Below are 25,633 nucleotides of genomic sequence, written 5' to 3' on the forward strand. Positions count from 1 at the left end.
TGACAAGAAAGGATATATCAGTCTATATTTGCTATTGTTTGAAAGGCAAGCAGAATGGGCTAAAATTGATAAAGAAGAATTTGTATCTCATTTACTAGGACTACTTCCTTACGAAGTAACCCAGTTAATAGCTAGAGAACCCTCCGATAAAGCTAAAGACTATGAACACGTGAAAAATTTATTGTTGAGACGGTTTAAACTAAGCCCGGAAAAGTTTAGGCAGAAATTTATGAAACATCAAAAAAGTACCGAATCCACATGGGTGGATTTCAATTATGAAATAGAAAATTATTGCAAAGAATGGGTGACTGGTCTAGGAGTTAAGACTTTTGATCAGTTGCTAGATTTGATGGTGCTTGACCAACTTAAACGTCGAGTTCCTCCTGAAATTCGAGATCATTTTCTTGATGAATGGGTAGAGATGATTTCATCTAAAAAATTAGCTGAAAAACTTGATGCCTATGAAAACGTTTTCGGAAACTTTCAAAAAAAGCCTGTAGTGGATCGGCAGAAAGAAAGATACAATGCACTAACTCAAGGTAAATTGAGTTCAGATAATAAAAATAAAACTGAAAAAAAAATTGTCATCAGGATTTAATTCGCAAAGCTGGTTTCATAGACCTAGAAATCCACGTCCAGATGATAAATATGAAAAACGAAAAACGCCACAATGCTATCAGTGTGGGTCCTATCAACATTTAAGACCCCAATGTCCAAAACTTAAGAATAGTACTGAATCTCCTGCTAATCTTAACAGAATTAGTGCAAAACCAGAGGATAAATTTCTATTACCTTATACTAGTATGGGTTACGTAAATGGTCATAAAATTCCTATATTAAGGGATTCAGGTGCTAGTATTGATATAGTTTGTCGCAAATACATCACGCCGGAAATGCTGACAGGTGAAAATGTGTGGGTGCAACAGCCATTAGATTTGAATCCAACCTGTTTACCATTGGCTGAAATCGAACTAAATTGCGATCTTGGACGAGTAATAACTAAGGCTGCCATTATTAGAAATGAACTCGACAAAGGAAGGTATTTATTAGGCAATCGAACTTTTGCACTGTTGAATAAACAAAGAAAGGAACCTGATAGTCATCCTTATCAGGTTAATGCCGTCTCTACTAGATCTCAAAGGAAAAGAAAAATAGCTGAAGAGAAGATCTTGGAACCGATGAAGGAAGAAAATAAAGCATCCAGAGATGTCTTTGAAGAAGTAAAATCACCGGAATTAAACGTGGAAGATGTTCACGAAAAACTGGAAAACGATAAAGAAATTAATATTGGGAATCATTTTGCAATGCAGCGTTATCATCATCTTTCGGCTTTTGATTTAATATCAAAGCCGCTACTAATAGACGAAGAAAACAATTGTCGAAAGCAAATGACAAATGAATATTATCCGAAAGGCACAGATGAACTGACGAAAGGCTTTGCTGTGAATTATAGCCGAGGAACTGGTCCACCATGAAAGAGATCTAGGCGCCGTCAAGGAAAAAAGGAAGACTAATTTGATCATTTTGCATCTTTTTCTACTTAAATGTAGTATAAAAATATTTGTTTAAAACTTAAAAATTTTGGCCTGAAATTTGGAAACTTATAAGAGAAATTATCTTTTCTCTTTAAGCAATTGAGCAAGCCGAGCTTATTAAACTGTCAAATTTTACAGAACTTTTCCCTTCGGTAAAAGTCTCTCCGTTGGGGGAGAGGTTGTAACAGCTTTAAATAATATTAAAATCTTGTAGTTTAAATAATTTAAATAGATGAACATTAAGGTATTTGTGAATGGCAATATTTGAAACCAGACTCGAGTGCCTCGTGCGACTCTCGCACGAAGAATGTAATTTATTTTTAAATGATAGAATATGATTTTTCTTCTTGTTTGTATGTCGCTATTTTTTTGAGTGTTAAATAAAAGTTATTGCTGTGTTCCATCATTGGAGTTGCTTCATATCGCCAAAGAAGCATCACAGTGCTTACTAGTATTATTTCTTAGAATTAAGTTCCTTAGTAGTATATATTTCTATGATATAGTAGCATCCTTTGATATCTTTTCATTTTTTCCCTCTCTTGGAAATGTGTATTATAATTTTTCTATATATAAAGCTTAATTTATCAAGAAATAACCTTTTACGTATTAACAAATCGATTTCCTTTCGTTCACGAAAAGAATTACTTTTTGTAGCATCTGCTGTTGAATATTAAATGGAGTTTTCTCAGTTGCTACACGAAACGAAGGTAAGAGTGACAGATGCGGAAAACGATTTTTGCTTTTTTATCTCTCACCGATGAGTACAGTTCGAAGTCCACTTTCACTACGTTAGTCATGTGCACAACTAAACATCGTGAGAACGAAGCTTCATTAGCGCATGTTTAAAAACTAATAAGCGAAATGTATCGTCTGCTGCTTAGTTCGTTCAAATTCTCATCTAGTTCGACTGTGCTCTGAGGTAAACATTGTTTTATTTAGTAATCAATTTCTTTCATCGTTATCTAGAGTCATAATATAGGTGTAAATGCTGGAAATTTGGTGATAAACTCGCGAATCAGTAAATGTGTTACAAGCTTAAGAAATAGAATCTATCTAAGTTAGTTTAAAGAGAACTATGAATTCGAGGATTCCTGTTTAGAACGAATCTTCTTTCTTTTTTTGTAGTTATTTACAACCTTTGGTATACGTTATACCATTCTTTTTGTGGAATTCTCCATTCGTTAACAGCTTTCAGTAAATCAAACATGTTTCTTGGTTTTATTTTTGAGTCATTGCAAAGTAATCAGTTTCATATAATTTTCATGTTTTGTTTAAGGTTATGCAGTCTTATATATATTAACGAATCAGTCTACTATACCGAACAAAATATAAAACTGTACTTGAATTGTGATGCCGTTCAATGTAATTAGAAATTATGTATTACTTATTTTTAAATTTCCTACGAAATTAATAAGTGAATTCTGATGCAAACCGATCGTTTTATTAAATAATATTTTTCACAAAAAATTAATGTTTTTAATTGTTTACATTTTTACATGTTAAGTTTAATATATTATACGTTATATTAAGTACATTTCTTTAAGCTGTTTTTTGAATTGTAATATGTACGTATTAAACTCTTTACGCTGTAATAAATTAAATCTTTTACATTGTAATATATCCACATTGCATGTAGTTTTCCCTGAATACGCGATAGCATATATTTTAGCTTAACATTTTTTGAAAATGTAGAGGTTTATCATTTTCAAACGGATTTTTTAATTGCATTATCTCAGTATCATTACTGTTATATTCTGGTGTACTCTTTTACTTTGTATTTTATATTGCAAACTACAGCTTTCACTACTTTTCCAAAATATTTTGAAATTCTTTTATTACGTTGGATGTTGTTTTTAGGTAAGTAAAATAAATTAATTTACAAAATTTAATACTTATTTAAATATTTATTAATATTTTGGCAACAGATAAGAAAACCTGCAAATTATTTCTTTTTGAGTCATTTGTTAGCTGAATAACTGTATTAAGTTTCAGAAGGTGTCTATTGAAGTATAATTTAGGACATCTGCTACTGTAAAGAGAAAGAACGTTTTCAAAGAATGACTACATTATACGGAATTATCTCCCTGTCAGATAAGAATCACTATACTGATATTATAAGAAAATCAAGATGATATAATTAATTATTATCATCTTTTAGAGTGCTTAGAACTGGGATATTTACTTTTCTAACCGAATACACGCTTGTATTTCTTATCATTGTCGCCTAGATACTATCATAGTATTGAATACGATTTCGAATACAAAAACTTAAAGCTACATTTTTCAGCTTAGTATCGTTTATGTCACAATCTATTTTTACTAAATCTGAAATGCGCTTATATTTCCTTCTACGAAATCATATTAGGTTCTTGCGGAAATCTTTTCTCATTCGTACCTTTCATTATTAGAAAAATGGACCAATAAAATGTACCCATGCTTTCTTCGGAATTTGAACTTTAGCCTGTTGGTAAGACAGCTAGCATTGCTAACCATTATACCGATCAGGGCAGCTATATATTTCTGCAGACTACTACATCTTTTAAAGACCCATCAGTAGTTAAAGAATACCGAAAACTGGTAATTTGATTCAAACCCAGGCGAATGAAGTGGATTTACGGTTCCCCGTGTTTAAACGAGAATACAAACCAGTTTCCCTTAGAAAGTCTCACATGAAGTCATCCATAGATTTAGGTACTATTGTAGAACGCACAGATCGATGCGTACGAAGAGAAGTGATAGCGGCTCCGCAATCGATTACAATGAACATTTTTCGGAATGTGCAAAGAGCTTTGGTTGTTCCAATATCCGACAGGAAACTTTCTCGACGTTTGGCTGAAAACGGTTTGCACACAAGCTACTCTTTGCGAAGATAGCCATTATCGCCAAACCACCGACGCAAAAGACTGTATGGTGTCGTCAACGAGCCGCTTGGACATCTGAATGGCACAATGTGGTATTCGGTGACGAGTCTCGGTTTTGTTTATCTTATGATAGTCACAGGTTAAGAGTTTTGAAGTATCGGGGATATACAGCCAATCCGACTACTACTGCTGAAATGCACACTACTTGTTAGCGTGACATAATAGTTTGGGATCATGTGTTATGGTAGCAGATCACCCCTATTACGCACTAAAACACATTGAGGGCACGACAATACGTTGATGCGGTGCTGCAGTTACTTGCGCTATCTTATCTTTAGTGGCTGCGAAACAGTAATTTCCAGCAGGACAACGCGACATCGCACGCAGTATTCGTTAGTCGACAAGCTTTGCAGCATGTCCCATTGCTTTCTTGGCCTGCCATGTTACCTGATTTTCTCCGATCGAGCTTTATTGTTTTATCGTCGTTTGTCTGCTCTGTCCCAACCATCATCAGAGGATGAACTTTGGAGGAAGGCTCAGAGCATATGGGCTTCCATCCTTCAGGATACTATCTGCACACTAATTGAATCTGTACCTCATAGGATAGCAGCTTGCATCATCGCGAGAGGTGGTTATACATCTTATTGATTCCTTGCATATTTCAGTATTGCATAAATTTATCTTTCTATAAATAACATCACTCGTTTACATATGCATGTTCTGTCTGTCTATCAGTTGACATCCCATTCTGCCCAATCTTTCATACTGTTGAATTTTCTATGTCGGGCAACTTAGAAAAAACGAGAATAATAAGTCTTCCCAAGGAAAGTACACATCGGATGCAGGGGCGTAGCTAGAGGGGGGAAAGGGAGGCATCTGTCCCCGGGCGCAGAATCCAAGGGGCGCCAAATTGATGTTACGACAATTTAAAATTAAATGTTTTCCATCCTTGGCAAGCAGTTGGGGGCGCGAAATTTTCAGTTGTCCCTGGGCGCTGAAAACCCTAGCTACGACTCTGATCGGATGGCTCGATAAAATGGCCATGTTATGTGATTTTTTCTCTAGAGTTTTAATTAAAAGCATAGTTTACATTACAAGTGTCTGCAATAGAGAGAAATATCTTATAATGAACTGAATACATTCTTACAAATTTCCTCTGCAGAACACCTAATATTCTGCAACGTATATGTATGGCACCAGACCCGGCTGTAGTATTTTTAGCGCTCTACGTGATTGGTACAATTGGCGCCTGAACTAACTAAACATATTAATAAGTGAAAGAGAAATATATTGGATTGGTCGGCATTTGCCTTTCCTCCCCCAATAGAAAAAATGCCTTTTACCATTTTTCTGGTGTTAGCATATAGTTTCACGCTACAAGTAAATGTTCACCGTTTAAAAATTTTATAAAGTATAGAACAAGTATGGTGGGCTAGCAAACTTACCATTTCTGTTTGATTATTTCTTGCCTTTCCTTTTGAATGGTATCATACAAATACACTTAAATAAACATCATCGCTATTTTTCACTATTTTTTATAAATATCAACTTTCAAATGCTTTTAGCCTGTTTTATTCTTTTATTTTATGATCACTTGCGTTAAACATTATTCTAGACAATCCATTTCTCAGTCGCTTCAAAAATGGACCATTTTCTTGAATATAGAGTGAGCCCAGATGGAATAGCGAAACATTTTGTAGAAATCGGATGAATGTGCATTTAGAGTAACATAGGAACATTATATATCTTCTACATTTAAAAAGTGAATTTAAAATTTTAAAATATTATTTTAAAATACTTTATATTTAAAAAGTGAAAAGATTTGTAATGTGTTTCTGTAAAAGTATTCAATGTTTTAATTAGATATACTCGCATGATGAAATCAACGCATTTTCCTGTATCTATTCCTTTTAACAACAGGAATAGATAACTGTTTAACAGGAATAGATGTCCTTTTAAACAGTTTGTTAATTGATAACAGATAGGTTAAATACTAACGCATAATGTTTAGGTTCCTCCGAATGGCTCGAAGGAAAAGTGGAGCAACGCAAAATCGCGTTTCGAAACTAAATGCCTTTTTGGGCTAAGGAAAATGAAAATAAATCTTAATATATCCAATTCGTTTATTTAAAAATTGTTATATGATCTTTGATATTGGAACAAACCTTTTTATTAATTGTGACAAATCAGAGTTAAAACTTCTAATCCTAATAGTAGATAGAAAATGGGGGTTCTGCGGCAGGTGGGTCAGTGGGTCAGGGGGCGTGGCCAATGACATCACAGAGGGCGGGGCCAAAGGCAACGTCATCACACTAGGAGGCGTGGTCACGAGTGGAGTTGATGTGTTGGTAGACTGCTGATTGAGTTGTAGACCTCCTGCTTTTCATTTAAAGTTAGTTTTTTAAATTGGCAACGGGAAATATTTTCTGCATCTTAATTTTCATGAAATGGCGATGCTGCCCTCTCTTGACGAAAAAGTGAATTATATGTTTTAGAAATATATTTTTAAGTAAATTATTCAATGCGCGACTCTGAAAACAATGTAAAAGAAACAAATATAAAAAAGACTTTCCTTTAATGATAGTTCATCATGTTATGAAAATGTAACTACAAGATAATTTGTTTTTATTACTCAATTTTATTCTGATACTTTTATCCTTTCTAGTTTTCCATGAAACTTTAACTTATTTCTCAGGTTTTCTGTTTTCATAATAACATATTCATTTACTGTCATATTTTTTAATACTTAACGTTTCTAATTTGTAATATTTTATTTAATTACCACATACTATTTTTTTTATTATACCTTTCATAAATTTCAGCATACCCTGATTTTTAACTTATATATTATATTTCACAAACGTTCCCGCACATGCTGTTTATTTGTTACATTACTTAATTTTAGATACAATTTCACACTTTTTTTAACGTTATAATGTTCAATATATTCTGAATTTTAACTTTATTTACTTTTTTTAAACCATTCTAGTATTCTATACACACTTTTACTTTTTTTTAAACCATTCTAGTATTCTATACACACTTTAACTTAGTGGTTTGAAATTCTATTTAAAAAGAAACGTTTATTTTTCGTGATCTTAGTTCTTTTACTAAATTTTCTACAGAATTTCTAATTTCTTTTACATGTTCAACAATATCTTCCTTACATTACCGAATATTTTTTTTTTAAAACTTAAGTCTATAACTGTTAATTGCTTCACTTACGTTCATGATTTCCCTTCTGTGTTTATATTTCTTAATTCTAGTTTAACTTATTTATTATAATGTTTTTATTTCTGTCTCATCACTCGTAATTCCAACATGTTATCCCTTTTTATTCATTCTAACGATATGGATTGTTTTCATTTACTCCATATTCAAATATTTCCTTGCAATTTTTAAAATACTTGTTTTATTCTCCGATCATAATAGATCATCTACAGGTTTTACTCAGAAATTTCCATTCACAACTTTACAGTTTAATACCATTTATATCTAAATGTATTCCTTTCTCATATAGTTTTATGGTCTTCAAAGTGTCTAACATCATGTTCAGTTTTAAATCCCGATTACCTTTAAGTGTGTTGATAATTTTCATTTCTAATTTTACAACCACGTTCAGTGTTTCATCCACACATACCAAAATATTTCTTACATCTTCTGATATTTAGTCTATGTCATATTTCAGTACTTCAAATGAATTTACACTGCTCACACTATTATTTTTTCATGTTTTAGAGACACTGACTATACAAATTTTACTATTTTTCCTACACTAATTGCATCTATGTCAGCACTCATGATAAACTAGCAATTGGTTTGCATCACATGCATAAAGAAATTCTTAAAACCAACTTTTTCAATATCGTACTCAAATTACTGTTTTCCAGATGGGAATTAGCAGTATTCTTTAGTTTTACTCTGTTACATCTTTTTTAATTTTAACATCTTACTTTTAATTCTAACATACATCTTTTGAACAGTTTTTTCTTTTAATGATAGCCTTACCTTATCTGTTCAAATTAATTCTTTAAGTCACCTTCTTTACTACCTTTCAGTACCTTCATAATTCACTATGCAAACGCAATGTCTTTCACTGACATTCTGTTTGATAATACTACAAGTTTCCTTAACTGACAAAAAGCGAATTATTTCTCATTTCAAAATAGAACTACTATATTTTCGCACAAACATTACCTTCATCCATTCAAGACGCCCCTTAACCTGTAACTGACGTAGCGATAGGAAAGGAGACTCTTATATGCTCTTTCGACATTTGAGGTTTTTAGAACTTCTTTGGCAAGTATATCAGTTCAGAAGTCAAACAACAAAAATCAGCGTTATATTTACAAAATTTTCACAGGACTAGTTTCGATGGTTTTACCGAACCACCAATTATGTTTTAGTTCTGGTTTCACCAACAGATGGCGCCCCTTGCTTATTCTTGTCCAGGCTTTCTTATCTTATCTAATCATTATTTCCTATCTGGTTTGGTTCATTTGCGCTTTTGCAGCTGGAGATGGTGGTTCGGTAAAACCATCGAAACTAGTCCTGTGAAAATTTTGTAAATATAACGCTGATTTTTGTTGTTTGACTTCTCAATTAGTATTTATTCGGCGTGTTATTGTGTCTTAAGTATATCAGTACCATCAGAAAATATACTTGACATTTTTAGCCAGTTTAAAGGCAACATACTGTTATAAGAATGATTTTAGTTAAATTTATCAGACAAATAAACACATTTTGTGCTAAATAGGCATAAACATTTAGATTCAGAATATTTCTTTTTAATCCGATGTAAGACTTGAATTTCATTCATGGTACGGACTGTCTCTTGATTTTTTTGTTTACCTTACACTAATAGAACATTTTTATTTTACAAGTTCAGCTTTTAACGGAATAGAAATAAAAACTACGATACACCTGGTGTTTTTAAGAAAAGGAACTTTGATATATTTCTGGAAATGTAAATGCTTCTAGAGTTTTCTTTCAATAACGTTGATTTTCATTACTTTACTAATTTCAATAATTCTGTTATTAGCTAATATGAATGAAAGATTGTCAAAAATGTGACACAGCATAACTCTTACGAACATACGTATCTTTACCAGCATACAGATATTACCGATTGAAATGAAGAAAGATAAGATATTTTACTCCAATCTACATTAAATTTAAAAAATATATATATTTAAACTTTCATACATTCCAAAGAACAAACGAAAACTCAATAGATATTGTTATGTTTGTATATATGAGATAAAAGTTTTATGAATGGTATTTAAAGTAATGCTCAGAACTTCATAAAAGCGAACATTCCCTATGTTAATACACATATCATCAGTTATTTACATAATTCAATGTAATATTAATCATTACATATACTATATACACATATATTTAAAGTTTAATTGTCTTACAATTGAATAATTAAGTATTGAGAGAAAGAGATTCCTTTCTTGCACTATTTAATTCACATGGAACAAATTTTCCCATCAACCACATTGAACCGCGTTTATTAAATTCGCCAAAGCTCTTTTATTTCTGCATTTTCACACTCACGACACATTTTAAATGAAACTATTGATTACCATTTCAAACACCGATATCATAACTCAGTGTAACACTACACCATAACTCATTTTTTCCCTACTAACTACAATTTTATATATTCAAGAAGTACATCTAAGACATGATCATTTTCTATGTTCTAGCAAATCGATTCAATTGCGAACATACTATTAAGACTTGCGATTTTAGAAGACTTGCATGTGTTAACGATGTCAACGTTTCTTCGTTTTTGTAAGATTCGCATCAAACCATGTCGCATTCGAATGTGGTGTAAGAGATCACTTTATCTTTTAAACACTTGTAAACAATGGATGCAATTTATAAGAAGAGAAGTATCATGCTGTTTCAAAACATCATCATCAGCATATTTCTGTTTCTTTTCAAATTCTGTTTTACTTGAAAAAATATCCGAACATTCAATACGATGTAAAGATTCATATTGTTTTAAATTCTTATGCTCACTGAATATTTTTTATCATGATTTACTCTTAAAAGTAACTTTATAAGTTTTCATATCCTTTTTACATGAAAAGAACTTGTGATTATTCACTACAAAATTCTAAGACGAGAAGCTTCGCGACTTTTCAAACTATAAACTTAAATTTCTTAGGACATACACTACATCTGATGTTTCTTTCATGAGATTTCAAATATCTCTTCAGATTACTCGTATTCAAGAAACCTTACAAATATATCACATAAGTTCAGCGAATAATCGCTTCATAAACTCTTAAATTTTCAACACGAGTGAATCACTTGAAGCATATACTGCACTGTAAACATACATTACTTAAAAAAATTGTTATAAAAATAAAAATACATTCATTTCACCAAGAAGCTTTTCTATTTAAATACATTTATTTATTTCCAAAGAACAAGTTTCTGTATTACACATAAAATATACTTCGAATTTTCTTACATTAATTAACATCAAATTAACAGCAATATCCATTTACTGACATTTGATATACATGTTTGCTTTAAAATTAAAACTAAAATTTCAACATATTTCTATTAAAAAAAACATAAGGAAAAAAAATAGTCATAACATCAAACAAACACAGAAATTTAAATAGTATAGCTGTACTTATATTAATGCATTTTTATAATCTTCATAACATTTCAATTCAAAAAACCTATCACAAAATAAATGAAAATTTTTTTTTCTGCCTTAAAGAATCTCTTATATTTTTAAAATTAATGCATAAAAATATATCTTCACCAATATATTTAATTCTATTATCAACACTTATTATAATGCAATCATGTCTTGTTTGTGAAGGAGGATTTACAATGCAACCTTCGCATTTAAATAGTTTTTTAATCACTGAATTTAATTCAGTTTTGATAGAGTTTATGAGTTCTTTAAAAAGTTCATCATCATCACTTGCCATATCCGAACAATTGTTTTTACATTTGATTTGCAACGGTAAAATAATTTCAAAAATACTTTTATATAAAGTATTAGATACATCAGGAATAATTTCTTTCAATTTTTTTAAAATATCACAGTTTACTTTTAGGTATGTAGGTTTTAGTTTAAAAGAATTTTCATCTTGTTTAAAAACTTGTTGAAAAATACACTCACCTTCTTTGTTGAAAACTACCAACTCATTATTGCAAATGATGCTGGCACTCGTATAGACAAGATTAAATTCATATATTTTTGAGGAAAATTCTTGCCATGTTGCAGGAGTTATAACAACACCGCATGTAGTAGGGTATAATATTTTATTTTGTTCCACACATTCACGTAGATGAATGTTCATTCTGTTTTCAAACTGATTTATGGACACAAAATATCCCCAACCAAGAGTCCACTGTGCAATCAACTTCGAACTTTCTTTTTTCTGTTCTCGATTATTCGGCATGAAGATATTTTCAGGAACAGACTTCATATAGTGGGCAAACCAGTCATCCTGTGGAAGTTCATCCTCATTATCTTCCAAGCGTCGTTTTTTAATTTTCGAAATTTTTATGTTTCGGAATGTGATACTAATTCTAGGATCTTTAACGTCAGGTTGAGAGGGTATTCCGTGCATCCAAAATTGATTCGTTGGGGGTTTCATTACAAGGAGAGTTCCATGAGTTAAGTCCACGCTTCGAGATGTGAAATTTCGCCTGGTAAATACCATTTGACGTTTTGTACCTAAACTGATGATAGGTATATCACTTTCAGGTTCGAGACAAGTTTCATTGTCTTTATGCGTTGAAATTTTCACCACTCCGTCAGGATAATAGTTCAATAAAGCAAAATTATATTTTTTGCCAGTTATCGTGTCAACATAATCTTTTACATTTAGAAGAGTTTGAGTCCATGGTTCTGCACAAATGCTCGTTCCAGAGAATTCGTAACTAAGTCCTTCATCACCAAAAGCGAGTACTTTTCTTCGTGGAACATACTGAGTCCCATTAATTTCAAAACTAATATTTTTAAAATCATAATTTGATAGTCATCTAGCAAAATATCAGCTTCATTTCGTGAATAAAATTCTTCGTATAATTCCACATTTAACTCTGTATCACATATATTCCTCATATTCGCTTTTGAATCTAACGACAATTCTGAATGATATAGAAATACGTAGCATTCTTAAATAGCAAAAATTATCTAAAAAATACATTAACGAAATGATTTAATCAACACTTATCGTAATACATTCTTGTCATGTCTTGTTTGTGAAGCCAGTCTTTCCGGCGTCATATGTGTAAAAATAATCATGATAGGATAGTGGGAAAGAGTTATAGTGTCCTAATGTTGTTATTCTGAACCTCGATATTACATATATGCATAAGGTGAATCTTAAAAGCATCATCCACTTATCATGATAGAGTAATGGAAAATTTCTAAAACTCTGATAATCATACGCGAAAGAATGTATTATCTTAAGGTTATTGTTGCTATTCCAAGTTTGACAATACATACAGAAGTGAAGGAAGACCCTTGATGAGCGCTACACGTTATCATGATAACGTGAAGTCTACAGCGCTTATCAAGGATCTTCCTTCACTTCTTATGTAAAGTTATATCCGAAGTTATATCACTTCAGTCGCTTAATAATACATCGCATAAATATTCTTTTCTTTTAAAAATCCTAGTTGAAAGTTAATTAAAATTATTTAGATTAATATTAAATGTATGTAAAGGGCTAATTGTACTACAGAAAGGTTCATGACTTTTCTGTGTATACTGTGTGGTATATAAAGTGAACTTCAGGTTTTTCCCACTGATAGTAAATCTGGAACCAATAAAAATGTATTAAGACTCATTTTTAGGTAAATATATTGCTTTTTATCGCACACTTTCTAAACATTTGTTGGGAATTCTGGGTAAATAACTTAAATTCAGTAAAGATTATATCCTGATTTGGGTAAAACCTTAAATATTCTACAGTGAAAAATGTTTATTTCATATTTAGTTCTTAATATTAAGAAAATAGTTCTAAGATAGTTATTGTGTACTGTGGGAATACTACAGGAAAAGATGAACGATTTAGATGGTCTTTGGAGTTTTTTACTCAGAAAAAGGTAATATTTAGCAAATTACAGTTCTCGAAAATGCATAGAAAGTTCCTGTAATGCAAACATAAATGTACAATTATAAGAAAACGTAATACTTATTTGGGTGTAATTTTTTTATTGAAAATGAGTTATTCCTTATTAAATGTGTATTAGTAAGGAATATTTAACTGCTATGATGAGTGTTGTACGAAGAAATTTCTGTATTTGTGATGAAGAAGGTTAAAATATTCGAAATTGTAGTGGAGATTTAGGTAAAATGTCTCTTACTCTTTGGTTCTTTCTGTAAATATAGGTATATTGGTAATTATATATGTTGTGTAAAGTACTTCAAAAGATTTCGTTCATAAGAAAATAAATTGGTAAATAAACTAATGCAAACTGACATTTGCGAAAAGAACATTTTAGTCTAAGAAATTGAAAAATAGTCTATATATGTAATTGTCTAGTGAATTAAGTTGGAACTGGGCTAACTTAAAAAAATGTATTAACACTATGCGTTAGAAATAAATGCATATCAATAAAACAAACTTTCAAGAGATGAAATTGTAACCAATGGGTAAAATCGATGGTCATTCATCTCTTATTCAATACTGGAAATGTTTATCTTAGAAATTTCTTTTATACATGTAACGTCAGATTTCATCCATTTCACATGAAAGCCATTCATGAAGACAGAAATATCCGTACTTAGTGTAGGGAAAGGTAATAAAGTGAAAATTTACATAGTCGAGACATTTAAAGTGATGTAGAATGCATTCAATTAGTACAAATTACTGAATTAAAAGGTACTGAGCGTTCAAAATAATAAGAAAGAATTTTGTATGCGTTCATGAAAGAATGAATATGGGTCTAAAATTATGGATGAAAGTTGAGATTTCATTCTAAAAATTCGGAATCTATCAAACTAGCTTAATGAGAATCAAGATTCAAAACTGAACATTGGTAAAACTGAAGAGCTTAAAAACATATATTCAGATATAAAGGGTATTAAGAATTAAAAGGAAATGCTAGAATATGCAGGAAATGTTAAAGTTTGAAAATGCGAATCAAGTTAATAATGAAGTAAAGTAGTAGGATAAGTCATGGTAAGAGTACTACAGAATGATAAATTGTAGAATTGGCAAATTAAAATAGTACTTGGATATGAATAACAGTTAAAGGTTGTAAAATAAAATGCTTAATTGAAATCGATCTCTATTTTTAAGAAATTTAAGCGTGTTAATTTAGCTGAAATAGTAAAATCACAAGCGCAATTACAATCAAAAATTATAAAACAGAGTTAAACTTTAGAGTATGTTGGAAACTAGAAAAAAAAACCAGTGCCAGAAAAGTATGAAAATTACATCTAAAATTAATTAAAGTTCATGCGTATGGTAGGAAAATGTAATAAACAAGTTCAAAATTAGAGTACTTTAAAAATTACGAAGGTATAAAATGTACGAAACATGTTAAAAATAATATCTAAAATTGAATAAAGCTCATATACATGGCAAGTATTAATAGAGGAATTAAGCTAAAATTAAGAGCCTGTTTGAAATTAGAAGTGTTAAAACGTATGAAAGTCGTTACAAATTAAATGAAAGTCATGTGAAAATATAAGAAATTAAGAATAAATATAAGAAATTAAGAGTTGGAAACTAAAAACAATAAAAAAAAAACAGAAAAGGAGTTAAAATTTACATCTAGAATTAAATAAGTTAGGTATATGGTAGAAAAATATAATAAGCAAGTTCAAAATTAGAGTACTTTAAAAATTACGAAGGTTTAAAATGTACGAAACAAGTTAAAAATTACATCTAAAATTAAACAAAATTCATATATATGGTCAGAAAATATAGGAATTAAACTAAAATGTAAAGTATATTTGAAATTACAAAGTTTAAAACATATGAAAGTAGCTATAAATTAAATGAAAGTCATGTACATAGTGTAAAAGTATAGCAAATTAGTTAAAATTCAGAGTTTGTTGGAAACTAAAAACGTTAAAATATAGAAAAGAAGTTAAAATTTACACCTAATATTAAATAAAAGTCAGGTATATGATGTGAAAATATAGCAATTATGTTAAAATTAGGACTATATTGGAAATTATGAAGGTTAAAATGTATGAGAGAAATGAAGTAAAAGTCATGTACGTAGTGTGAAAATATAGCAAATTAGTTAAAACTCAGAGTATGTTGGAAACTAAAAACGTTAAAATTTACACATAAAATTAAATAAACGTCAGGTATATGATATGAAAATGCAGGAATTATGTTAAAATTAGGACTATATTGGAAATCATGGAGGTTAAAATGTATGAGAGAAATCAAGTAAAAGTCATGTATATATGTGAAAATATAAAGTGGTTAAAAATTTGAGTATATTAAATAGTGTGGAGGTTAAAATGTACAAAATAAGCTAGAAATGTTACATCTAAAATTAAATACAAGTCATCTATATGATTAGAAAATGTATGAAATAAGTTAAAATACAGAATATGTTGAAGATCGCTAACGTTGAAAAGAACGAAAAAAGTTAAAAATTACATCTAACATTGAATAATATAATACACGAAAATGCGTGTTTTAGTAATTACACTCATAAAATATAACGAATAAGTTAAAAGTATTGCCTAACAAGTCTGAAAAAACTCTGGGTAAAATGAATTTAAGAATAAAAATGAGTAATGTAATGAAGATTACGGAAAGTATATGTGATATTGTGAACAGAAGATTTGAGAAATAAGGTAAAATTCTGAGTGTATAGATCACTCAATCATTAAATTCGAAAATAATCCTCGTTCAGGGTAACTAGGAGATAATCATCATATACGTAGTAAAACAGTTGGAATACGAAGAAAAAACACAAAGGCTAAAAATTTATTAACGAAGGGAAATCACCTCCGATAAATCAGTAAAATATAATCTTTTATTAAACTGTGATGACATGTAGCAGTTTTGCAGATATTCAGTCATAGGATAAATACAAGTAAGAAAATAATTATCCTCGGAAGAGGTTATACTGTGAAGGAAACATTTCATTTTATATCTGTTTAAGGAAATGAACTATATCAGTCACTTAAAACACCTACTTGATATATGCTTTAAAGAATTCAATATAAATAAGTACACATTATCATATAACTACTCAATGCCTAAATCACCAAATTAAAAAAGAAAATAATCTAAGCACACGTCCTTTTTCTGTGACGTAGCAACTACTCTACTCGCATCCACTTTCTGATTCGCATCCCTGTCCCCATTTTCAGATAAGCCTCCCTTCCACGGCTCAGCCTTCCTTCTCGAGAGCTCCCTCAACTCCCGCTCCCTAAAGCTCCTGATCCAGAACTGTCCTTTCCTCTACTTACAATCTTACACTTTTCTGTCAATTAACTTCCAAAATTCACTGTACTGTATTTTTCTCTTCTGTACCACTAGCGGCCCAGCGGTAAAATCTCTAGTTCCAACCTGGGTTCGATTGCAGGTGAACGGGCTGACTGCATGAGCGTTTTCGTGGTTTTCCCCAAGTGTAATTTGTGTATGAGCTAGTTTCTCTGAGAACGTCCTCCACGAGTGCATCCCCTTTTTTTTAGGCAGATAGCTTTAGTGTGCTTTACCATAAGCAACTAAATCAAACCAAACTAAGCCTTTTCTTTTCTCTCCCACCGCCCCCCAAAAATACTTTAAGTTTTCATCGTTTTTGAGCTTGATGAATTTGTCTAATGTATTCCTAACTCTGCTGTTTCTGTATGCCAGGGAGTTTCCAAGCAAGTGGCAGTTTTTACCTCTTAAGCCCCCGATTCTGTAATGAATCAAATAATGCTTTAAATTTAAATGACCAACCAATGTGTATGTGTCCTGTAGAACGTTCAAGCTTTGTTTTCAATCCCCGATGATCAGTCTCGAATATTTTTCTTTTTATTTGTTAATACTCGTCTTAACTCTCTTCGAGCGCATGGAGAGAGCTGAACTTTTTTGACTGCTTAATTTTGATACTAACTCATCGGGTGCACAGGGAGACCTAAACTTTTTTCACCGCTCAATGGTCTCTCTTATACTGAAATATTTTTTCTCGTTAAAAGAATTTCGTGTTAAAGGATACTGAAAATATATATATATATATATATATATATATATATATTCAACAAAATTAAGTTTATTAGAGTACATTTTATTTATATAGATATGTATATATGCATGCATTTAATAAAAATCATTGAAACAAAAACATCCACAAGAACTTAATTAATACAAAATTTTCAAGCTTTTTGAAAAAACAAAACATTTTTTGAGTTTTTAGAAAACAATCTGATATTTTCTTTGCATTGTCTTTTTTAGCATCAAACTGCTAACAAATTATTCAATGTATTCCATTTTGTTATTCATTTCACCATTAAAATATGCGTCTAAATAACTGCGCAAACTTTTCATGATGTTCCTCATTTCGGATGACGTGGGAACAGGAGCTGGATTATTCATTTCATTTTCGTGTCGGAAATTTGCATCAATGACATTTTTTGAGCTTTGAACAAACTCCAAAATATCTTTGTTTGCCATAATTGGGGTTATACACGCATTATCATCAACTACTGCAACGAATTCTTCCAATAATACAGTAGGACAGTCCAGTAATACAGAAACTTTCTCAAACATTTCATTAAATGCCGGCTCAATTTCAATTTAATCCTTCTTCATTTCTTTTAGCCCCAAAGAATCTGATACTTTAAAGAATCGTGCATGGCGAAAACAATTTTCATTCGTTCTTGGAGTCCCTGAATTCCATGCAGAGTGCAACATATGAAGAGATAGAGACATGCAGAGTGCAACACATGAACCAAACTCACAGATTTTTACTCACACTGCGATGTACTCGTCACCAGGGATAAATAGAAGGGCTAGCTCATTTCCTTGTTCGACTCCTCGCCGACGCGAGCCTAATTGGGGGGGGGGGGACGTAACAGGCAATAATCTGACGTCACTGTGATGCCACCTGTCCTGATTTCCCGCGTTTAAAACATTAGTTTCATTGAGCTGCGAGACGATTTTCTAGAGGTTACATATCCCAAATTAATTTTAATAATATATATATCTGTTTTCTAATAATGTATATATTTAAATAATTTATATATGTGTAATTTTAGTCAGTTTTTATTTTAAGTTTTTATTTTAAATTCTATATTGTAAAGTATCGTTTACGTAATATGGCTTTTTGTGCTGCAGTAACGTGCCGTAGCACTTACAGAAGTATGAAAGGATGAGATATTTTATTTCATGGGACCAAAGGATCCAAATGAGAGTTTGCTTTTGACGAAAGAATGGATACACAAATGTCAAAGAGAAGATTCTATTAATGTGAAGAGCGGAAAAATCTGCAGAGAACATTTTCTATGCAGTGTTTATGAAGATGATATGAAAAATCGCTTGTTTGGATAGCCACTAAAAGAAACTGTTGAAATGGAATGCTGTACCGAAAGTAAATTATGATGACAATAATAAATCGAAATTGATGATGACAATAATAAATCAAATTTTAATGATTTTGAAATAAAACTCACAAATAAAAATGTAGATCATCCTGAATGTTTAAGGATAAACAAGAATGCATTGATAATTTGAAGAACAAAATAATATCCTTAGAAAATTGTATTAAAGTATTGAAAAATAGAGAAAAGAAAAATTTTAGAATGTTTGTTCAGCGACAAAGAAGGTGGACGACATCTAGACAGAAATTGGAATCAGAAATTAAAATCTGAAATAGCAAAATTGGGGGGGGGGAGCACAAATCGGAGAATTTGGAAAAATGTCTAAAGCCTATTTTTATAAAGATGCAGATTAATGCATTACTGAAAAAGAAGAATAAAATCAGGTGGACTAGTGAAAATATTTCACGTTGCATCGTCATAAGAGCTATGTCATCTTAAAGCTATGATTTTTGGAAAGAAAAAAAAATTGGAATATCTTTACCTAGTATTATCAAATTAAAGAAATGGTGTTTATTTTATTTTTTAGTGTTTTCTAAATTTTAGTGTAGTCCAAGAATTTAAAGTAATGTTCTTACTCTAAAGGAGGAAAGAGGCGAATATTTGTATTCTGTAGAAAAAATAGGCGTTCTCAGTTTCGACGAAATGCATATAGATTGAAAACTTTGCTATGACTCTAAACTGGACTAAATTGGTTCTTTTCAAAATGTGCAGTTTGTTTTAATCAGAGGTCTCATTTCGCGCTCTGCCTCAAATTACTGAGAAACCGCGTTTTAGATAGAGGATTTGTTTTAGAAGATGTAACTGTTTTAAATTTTGATATTATTAAAGAGGTTTTACATAGAGATTGAGAAGAAATCAAATTGTGTCACAAACTAAAACCAAATTATTTAATGGTCAAGGGAAACGAGAGACAAAAAGTCGCTCCAGAGAAAACATTATTTTCAAAAAGTACCGAAAAAGGTATACTCTACCCCACAGGAAATCAGAAAGCATCTATCTTCTATGAGTTAATCGATAATATCTTCGGTATTATGAATAGTACCAAAATAGTACCAACAAGAATAACAAGTATTTAACAAACTAATTTTGTTAAGTACTTGTTAAAGTTATTCTTATTGTATCCTTTGTAACTAAGCCCACCAGCGGCCGAGCGGTAAAGTCGCGGAACACGGGTAGTTCGGTCCGAGGTTCGAATCCCACGAACGGGCTGGCTGCATGGGCGTTTTCGTGGTTTTCCCCATGTGTAACGTGTATACGAGCCAGTTTCCCTTAGAAAGTCCTCCACGAAGGCATCCCTCCCCTTAGGCAGATAGTCCTCGGTGCTTTGCCATAATCACACACACACACACCTTTGTAACTAATTATTGATTAGATTTTGTGCTAGATTAGCATTCCAGATAAAATATAATAGTATAAAACATCAAAGTAATTGGCATAAAAAGACCTGCTTCCTTTACTCACACTTTTGAAAAATTAAATAACTGTTTTAGGTACTCTGAATAAAGCTATTTTGTCAAAATTAAGGTAGCAATCTTATATACTTTTAGATATAAGTATAAATTACAAAATTATTTAAAAAATATCTATTATATTGAATCGGAAGAGAATTATAACAATGTAAAATTTACAATTAGGCAAAAAATCAAACGTAAGTTAGCAGAAATGTTGCCATATATGTCATATATGTTTAAACCTATGTCAATGTAAAGTTGTTTTTTGAATAAATTTAAATAGCTGCTATTATAGTTATCTTAGAAGCAGTATAAAAATTCTCTCAGTTAGCATGCAAATAAAGAAATGATTAGAAATAAACGTGCATTAAATAATAAAAACCTGCAAATAAAAATTAAAAAAAAAAAAAAAAAAACACGGAACTTTATGTTAAAAGAGTAGCACATTTTATCTATTATTTTAAAACTGAGTAAGCATTATTAATTTTTTTAATGGTTCAGTCTAAAATGCATAAAGCAGTAACATTGCCTCTTCCAAATTATAGCTGTCTTTCACACACGGCTCATTTTAAACGCTGGTTCAAAAACGCTAATTTGCAAGCTGTGAATTATATTAGCGCGCTCAGTGTCATCATGGCTACGTCATCACTTCTCACTTTCTGCTTCAGGGGGAAAAGCTCTATAAGCTAGCCCTTCTCTTCTAAGCCCTGCTCGTCACCGAATTCCAAAACCAACTGATAAGATGCTTGTGTGGCGTTTGTAAGAGTGGTTGAAAGTAGCTTAGAAAACTGGCTCGTGTTCGCAGGCTATTCCGAAGGTATTCCGAGGGTATTTCAAAGCCAAGTTAGAACATGTGAAAACACCTCTCTTTCATTTCACACGCCTCTTAAATCTCGCCTGCGAGGGCTGTGTTTTCCATATTTTTTTCATTACCATAAAGGATATCTTTTCGTGTTAAGAGAAACAAAATGCATGAAAATTTATAGCAGTTTGTCGGAACCGTTGTATTATTTCGTGTTAACCGATATTTCGTCTTAAGCGTTTTCGCGTTAAACGTCTTTCACTGAATGTAATTTATTATTTTTTAAATACCGCCGATTGTAAGTAGTACATGTCCCGGCCACACACATCTTTTTTCTTCGCTATTTTTTTTCTCTTCGCCTTTATGAATCATACAAACCAAGATACTGAGGTCACTGCTAAAGCTAGGAATAATAACTAAAGTACTCATTCATCTCTTTAATATCTTAACATTAACTTCAAAACAGTTAACAAAACGCAAATTATAAATTTAGATCATGTGGCACCCTATCGATTTTATTACTGGAATCTTAAAATTCACAATTTTAAATGTATAAGAATAACGTTTTATCTGTTTTCCAAAATAAAAGTGTCTTCAAACGGGATTTCATTTAAATTGCTTTGCAAATTGTTGCCATTCCTCTGCTTCGAAACAAAGAATAATTATATTACACATTTTGATATTTATCAATGTCAGCGTTTTCAGATAGTAAATTAGTATTTCTGTGTTATAACAGTTTATATAAACCTTGTGAATAAACATGCCAGGAGAGAAAAAAACAAATGAACTTTTTTTTTTTTTTTTTTTTTTTTTACAACTGCAAGCAGTGATCATTTTTACAGGTGAAGATACCCGAAGCAAATCCGGATACTTTCATCAATTTACATCCCAAATATAAATATTATAGTGAATATGGAAAAGGTACGGCAACACTTAACACTCTGTAAATATACACTTTGATGAGCTGAGTGCGTCCACGCGGCACATCTTTTTTTTTTTTTTTTTTTTTTTTTCCCTCTTCGCCTTTACTAATATAAGATTTGCAAATTTAATAACTTTTTGCCAAAAAAAATTATTTATTTACTTTTAGCCTGGCGTCTTGCTTTAGATGAGTGGTTCAAGATGCTTTCGATCGCGATGTTCTTGTGCCTATGGCTTCCATTCGTTACAGGGAAGATGGAATTTCCCAATCCTCAAATAGAATGGAGAATGTGCGGTAGGCCAGAGCCGTCTTTCATTTGCGACCCTGAATTCATCTTAGATCGAGGAAACGGTGAGTGCTGAAATATTTTAAATTTACAGAAATAAAGATTTGGCAATCAAAAATAGTTTTCTAGTATTCGGTTTTTATTTAATTTAGTTCGTTTGTTCTTATTTAAATAAGTTCATAGGGAGCAAGGTCTTTAAAATGCTTCCTCAGCCCTTTAAAAAAAAAATAAAATGGTAATCTCAGATACAGTTGCAGAAAATTACTACAATTTCGATTTAAAAACAAAGAATTAATGAAGATTATTTGACATAGTCTTAAACCGTCGTTCAAATAATGTAAAAATATATGATTTAAAAGATGTGTAAAATAAAGCAACTTAGGCAAAAAAAAGTAATACGTAAGTACTTTTTAAAGTACGTTAGTATTGTAGTACTAACAGTCGATAGGGTAATACGTTGTACTTTAAAAAAGTACGTACGTATTATCGCGGCGATCGTTGGTGGAAAATTCGGCAGTAGTCGCAATATGGTTGCTGCGGAATTCTTATAAAGGACATGATCATAGTACATAAGTGGCGCTAAATTCGCGCTGCGTGGCCCGTTGGTGGGATAATCACCTTTCACCATTGTTAGACTATCCTTCTCTCCTCCCTTCCGAAACTCAAAAAATACATATTTATTTATTTAAATTTAGATTATTTTTAATGGGCTTACAAATTATACAACAAAAAGAATCGACATGTTGATAAATACCAAAACTTGAATAAAAGTAGTTTTTTTTATATTCATAAGCTAAAACTGAATGCTTAACAGGTGCATAAAAGACCGTATACCCCCATGAAACTATGAAATTCCTTCTAGGAGGAAGTCGGTATTGGGTGAGAACCCCTGCTATACTCTGTTATTTCAGAATAGACATTTCAAGGTAATTTTTTCCACAGATATATCGTAACGATAGCAACGACTGCTGCGGGGGAAAGGGTTGAATCTTTTCATTAGCTAAAATTGCCTTGATGCATTTGCGTGGTGAAGAGCGCACACGTTACGATCGTAAATGAGGGGAGGGCCGATATGCCCTTGAAGTGCCTGTCTTAAAGTAACAGACCATAGAAATGGAGGAACTCGATTAATACATTGCTTTTCTTACATTAAGGAAAGAAATTAAACCAACGAAGGCCTGTTTAAAAGCTTGTAGTTTCTGTACTTGAATTCAGTGGTTTAATGTGAACATTGCAATGATTTATAGACCTCCAGTACTAGCTTTAGAGTTTTAAACAGTACTAGCTTTAGTACTAGCTTTAGAGTTTTAAACAGAAGATGTATTGAGGAGATGAAAGAGTATTGTGGAGATGTTCTATTATAAGAGGACCACAGTTACAGTAGATGACCGATCTGTTACTGACGACACTAAGCTTCTTAATAAAAATGAGAAACAGTGCTTGACATAAAATAGTTTGTTATTAGAACACATCTCTCAAAATAATGGAACTTTTTCTTACTTTCGCTTTTGAGCGGTTACCTACTCACACAGACATTAAAGTAATTCTAAAATAACTAACATTTTTACCGTTGCCAAAATTAAATCTGAAATAAAGTGTCATCACTTCAGTTTTCCTTTAAGAAATATTAAATTGATAAATAATTCGCATTTATCTGGTACATTTAAATAATAATAATTATAATAGTTGTATGATAGCAAATATAACAAATGCTACAAAATATACATTTTAGAATAGGTATGTAGTTCAGCCGCTCCAGATCTTCTATTTTATTTTCATGTCCTAAACAGAACATAACCCGGGATAGTTAACATCATCCTTACCATTGAGACTAACGGCCGACTTAAGTGTTTATACAGGACAGTATAGGTTTCTGTTCGGATGATGAAGATGATGAAGAGAAGGGTTTGTAAGGGATTCAATGCACACATAACCGATCATAGCTTGATAAAATTTATTTGCTGAAAAGAGACACTTTGCAGTTGTGGAACTTTTCATAAAAGTACTCGTGCAGTTCTTCTTAGTATGACAGAGCACAATCAATAGCTACTACTTCAAACTAAATGTTAAACACAAGACTGTACACAAACCTCAGTGCGTAAGCTCGTAGAGTGATCTCTCAATATTCTGAGCTAAACTCAATTCGAATCAGTGCTAAACTAGACTGAGAACTGAATCGTTTCTGGTTTTGGTTTATGTGATTGCGGCAAAGCTCGAGGGCTATCTGCCTAAGAGGAGATATGCCTTAGTGAAAGACTTTATTAGGTAAACTGGCTCGTATATACATTACACATAGTGAAAACTACGAAAATGCCCATGCAACCAGCCCGGTCACGGAATTCGAATTTCGGACCGAACTACCAGTGTTCAACGAATTTACCACTAGGCCGCTGGTGGGCCCTGACAACTGAATTGAATTGAAACGAACCAGGCTATGCAGCGAATATCGCGCGAAGTGCGACGTATGTGGCTCAATAAGAAATATAGGCACATCACATAAATCTTTCATGGACGTAGAACATAGAGGACAGATAAAAGGGAGGCAAAAAAGGATCGAAAAGCGATCAAGACATCACAAAATAGAAAGGAAAGGTTGGAGCATTGGGGAAGCAAAGCATATCATAACATTGTGGTTTTTATCCATTCACGGGCAGTAAATCGCATATTAAATTACAGCTCAGTGAAAACATCAAAACTTCAAAGTAGTAGAAACAAGAATACAGAAATACAATACAAAATGAATGTTTGAAAACAAATGTTATATACACGTGCTGTCTACAAACTACTATGTCATGATTTTAAAATGCGTAGATAAAAACAATGGAACTTTTAACAGCTTTCGATATTCATCATAGCTGAGAAGACCGTAGTGGCTGAAGGTAGGGCTGATGAGTGGAAAAGCATAATGACGCATTTGGCATAACTGAGCTTGAAGAATCCCAATCTTTATTTTTTACGCATATCAAATCGAACGAACAAGATACTTCTTAATTATAGTTGAATACAATAAGTTCCATTTTAAAAGTACGACGTCATCTTAGGCAAATAAGCAGCAGCGTGGAAAAGTTGCGTCTTGCCAGCACAGAAGCGTAAGCGAAAGAGAACGCAGCAGTTCAAAGAAGTGAGGGAGTCAATAGTTTCAATTCGAGTTAGAGAAAGTTTTGGTTTGCAATTAATTTAATTGATCAAGAGGTATCTGCATTAAAACGTTACGTAACT

At 31.7% G+C, this 25,633-nt stretch overlaps 1 protein-coding gene across 3 annotated transcripts in view; it reads left to right on the forward strand.

Moving 5' to 3' along the window:
- The first annotated feature begins 2,295 nt into the window (after window positions 1-2,295).
- The window catches only part of LOC118183844 (uncharacterized), a 50,644-nt gene continuing 27,306 nt past the window's right edge, over window positions 2,296-25,633 (forward strand). Inside the window, exons 1-2 of one of the 3 annotated variants that reach the window (XM_035353458.2) lie at window positions 2,296-2,454; window positions 22,297-22,479. In XM_035353458.2, coding sequence (XP_035209349.1) covers window positions 22,329-22,479 — 151 coding nt within the window. In that variant the 5' untranslated portion in view covers window positions 2,296-2,454; window positions 22,297-22,328. Of the gene's footprint in view, window positions 2,455-2,756; window positions 2,775-22,296; window positions 22,480-25,633 lie in introns of those variants that run through there. The other 2 variants (XM_035353451.2, XM_085818937.1) reach the window with 2 other exon arrangements.

This window comes from Stegodyphus dumicola, chromosome 6, assembly GCF_044657685.1.
Source record: "Stegodyphus dumicola isolate Sdum_Otavi_A_Nest chromosome 6, ASM4465768v1".
NCBI lineage: Eukaryota > Metazoa > Arthropoda > Arachnida > Araneae > Eresidae > Stegodyphus > Stegodyphus dumicola.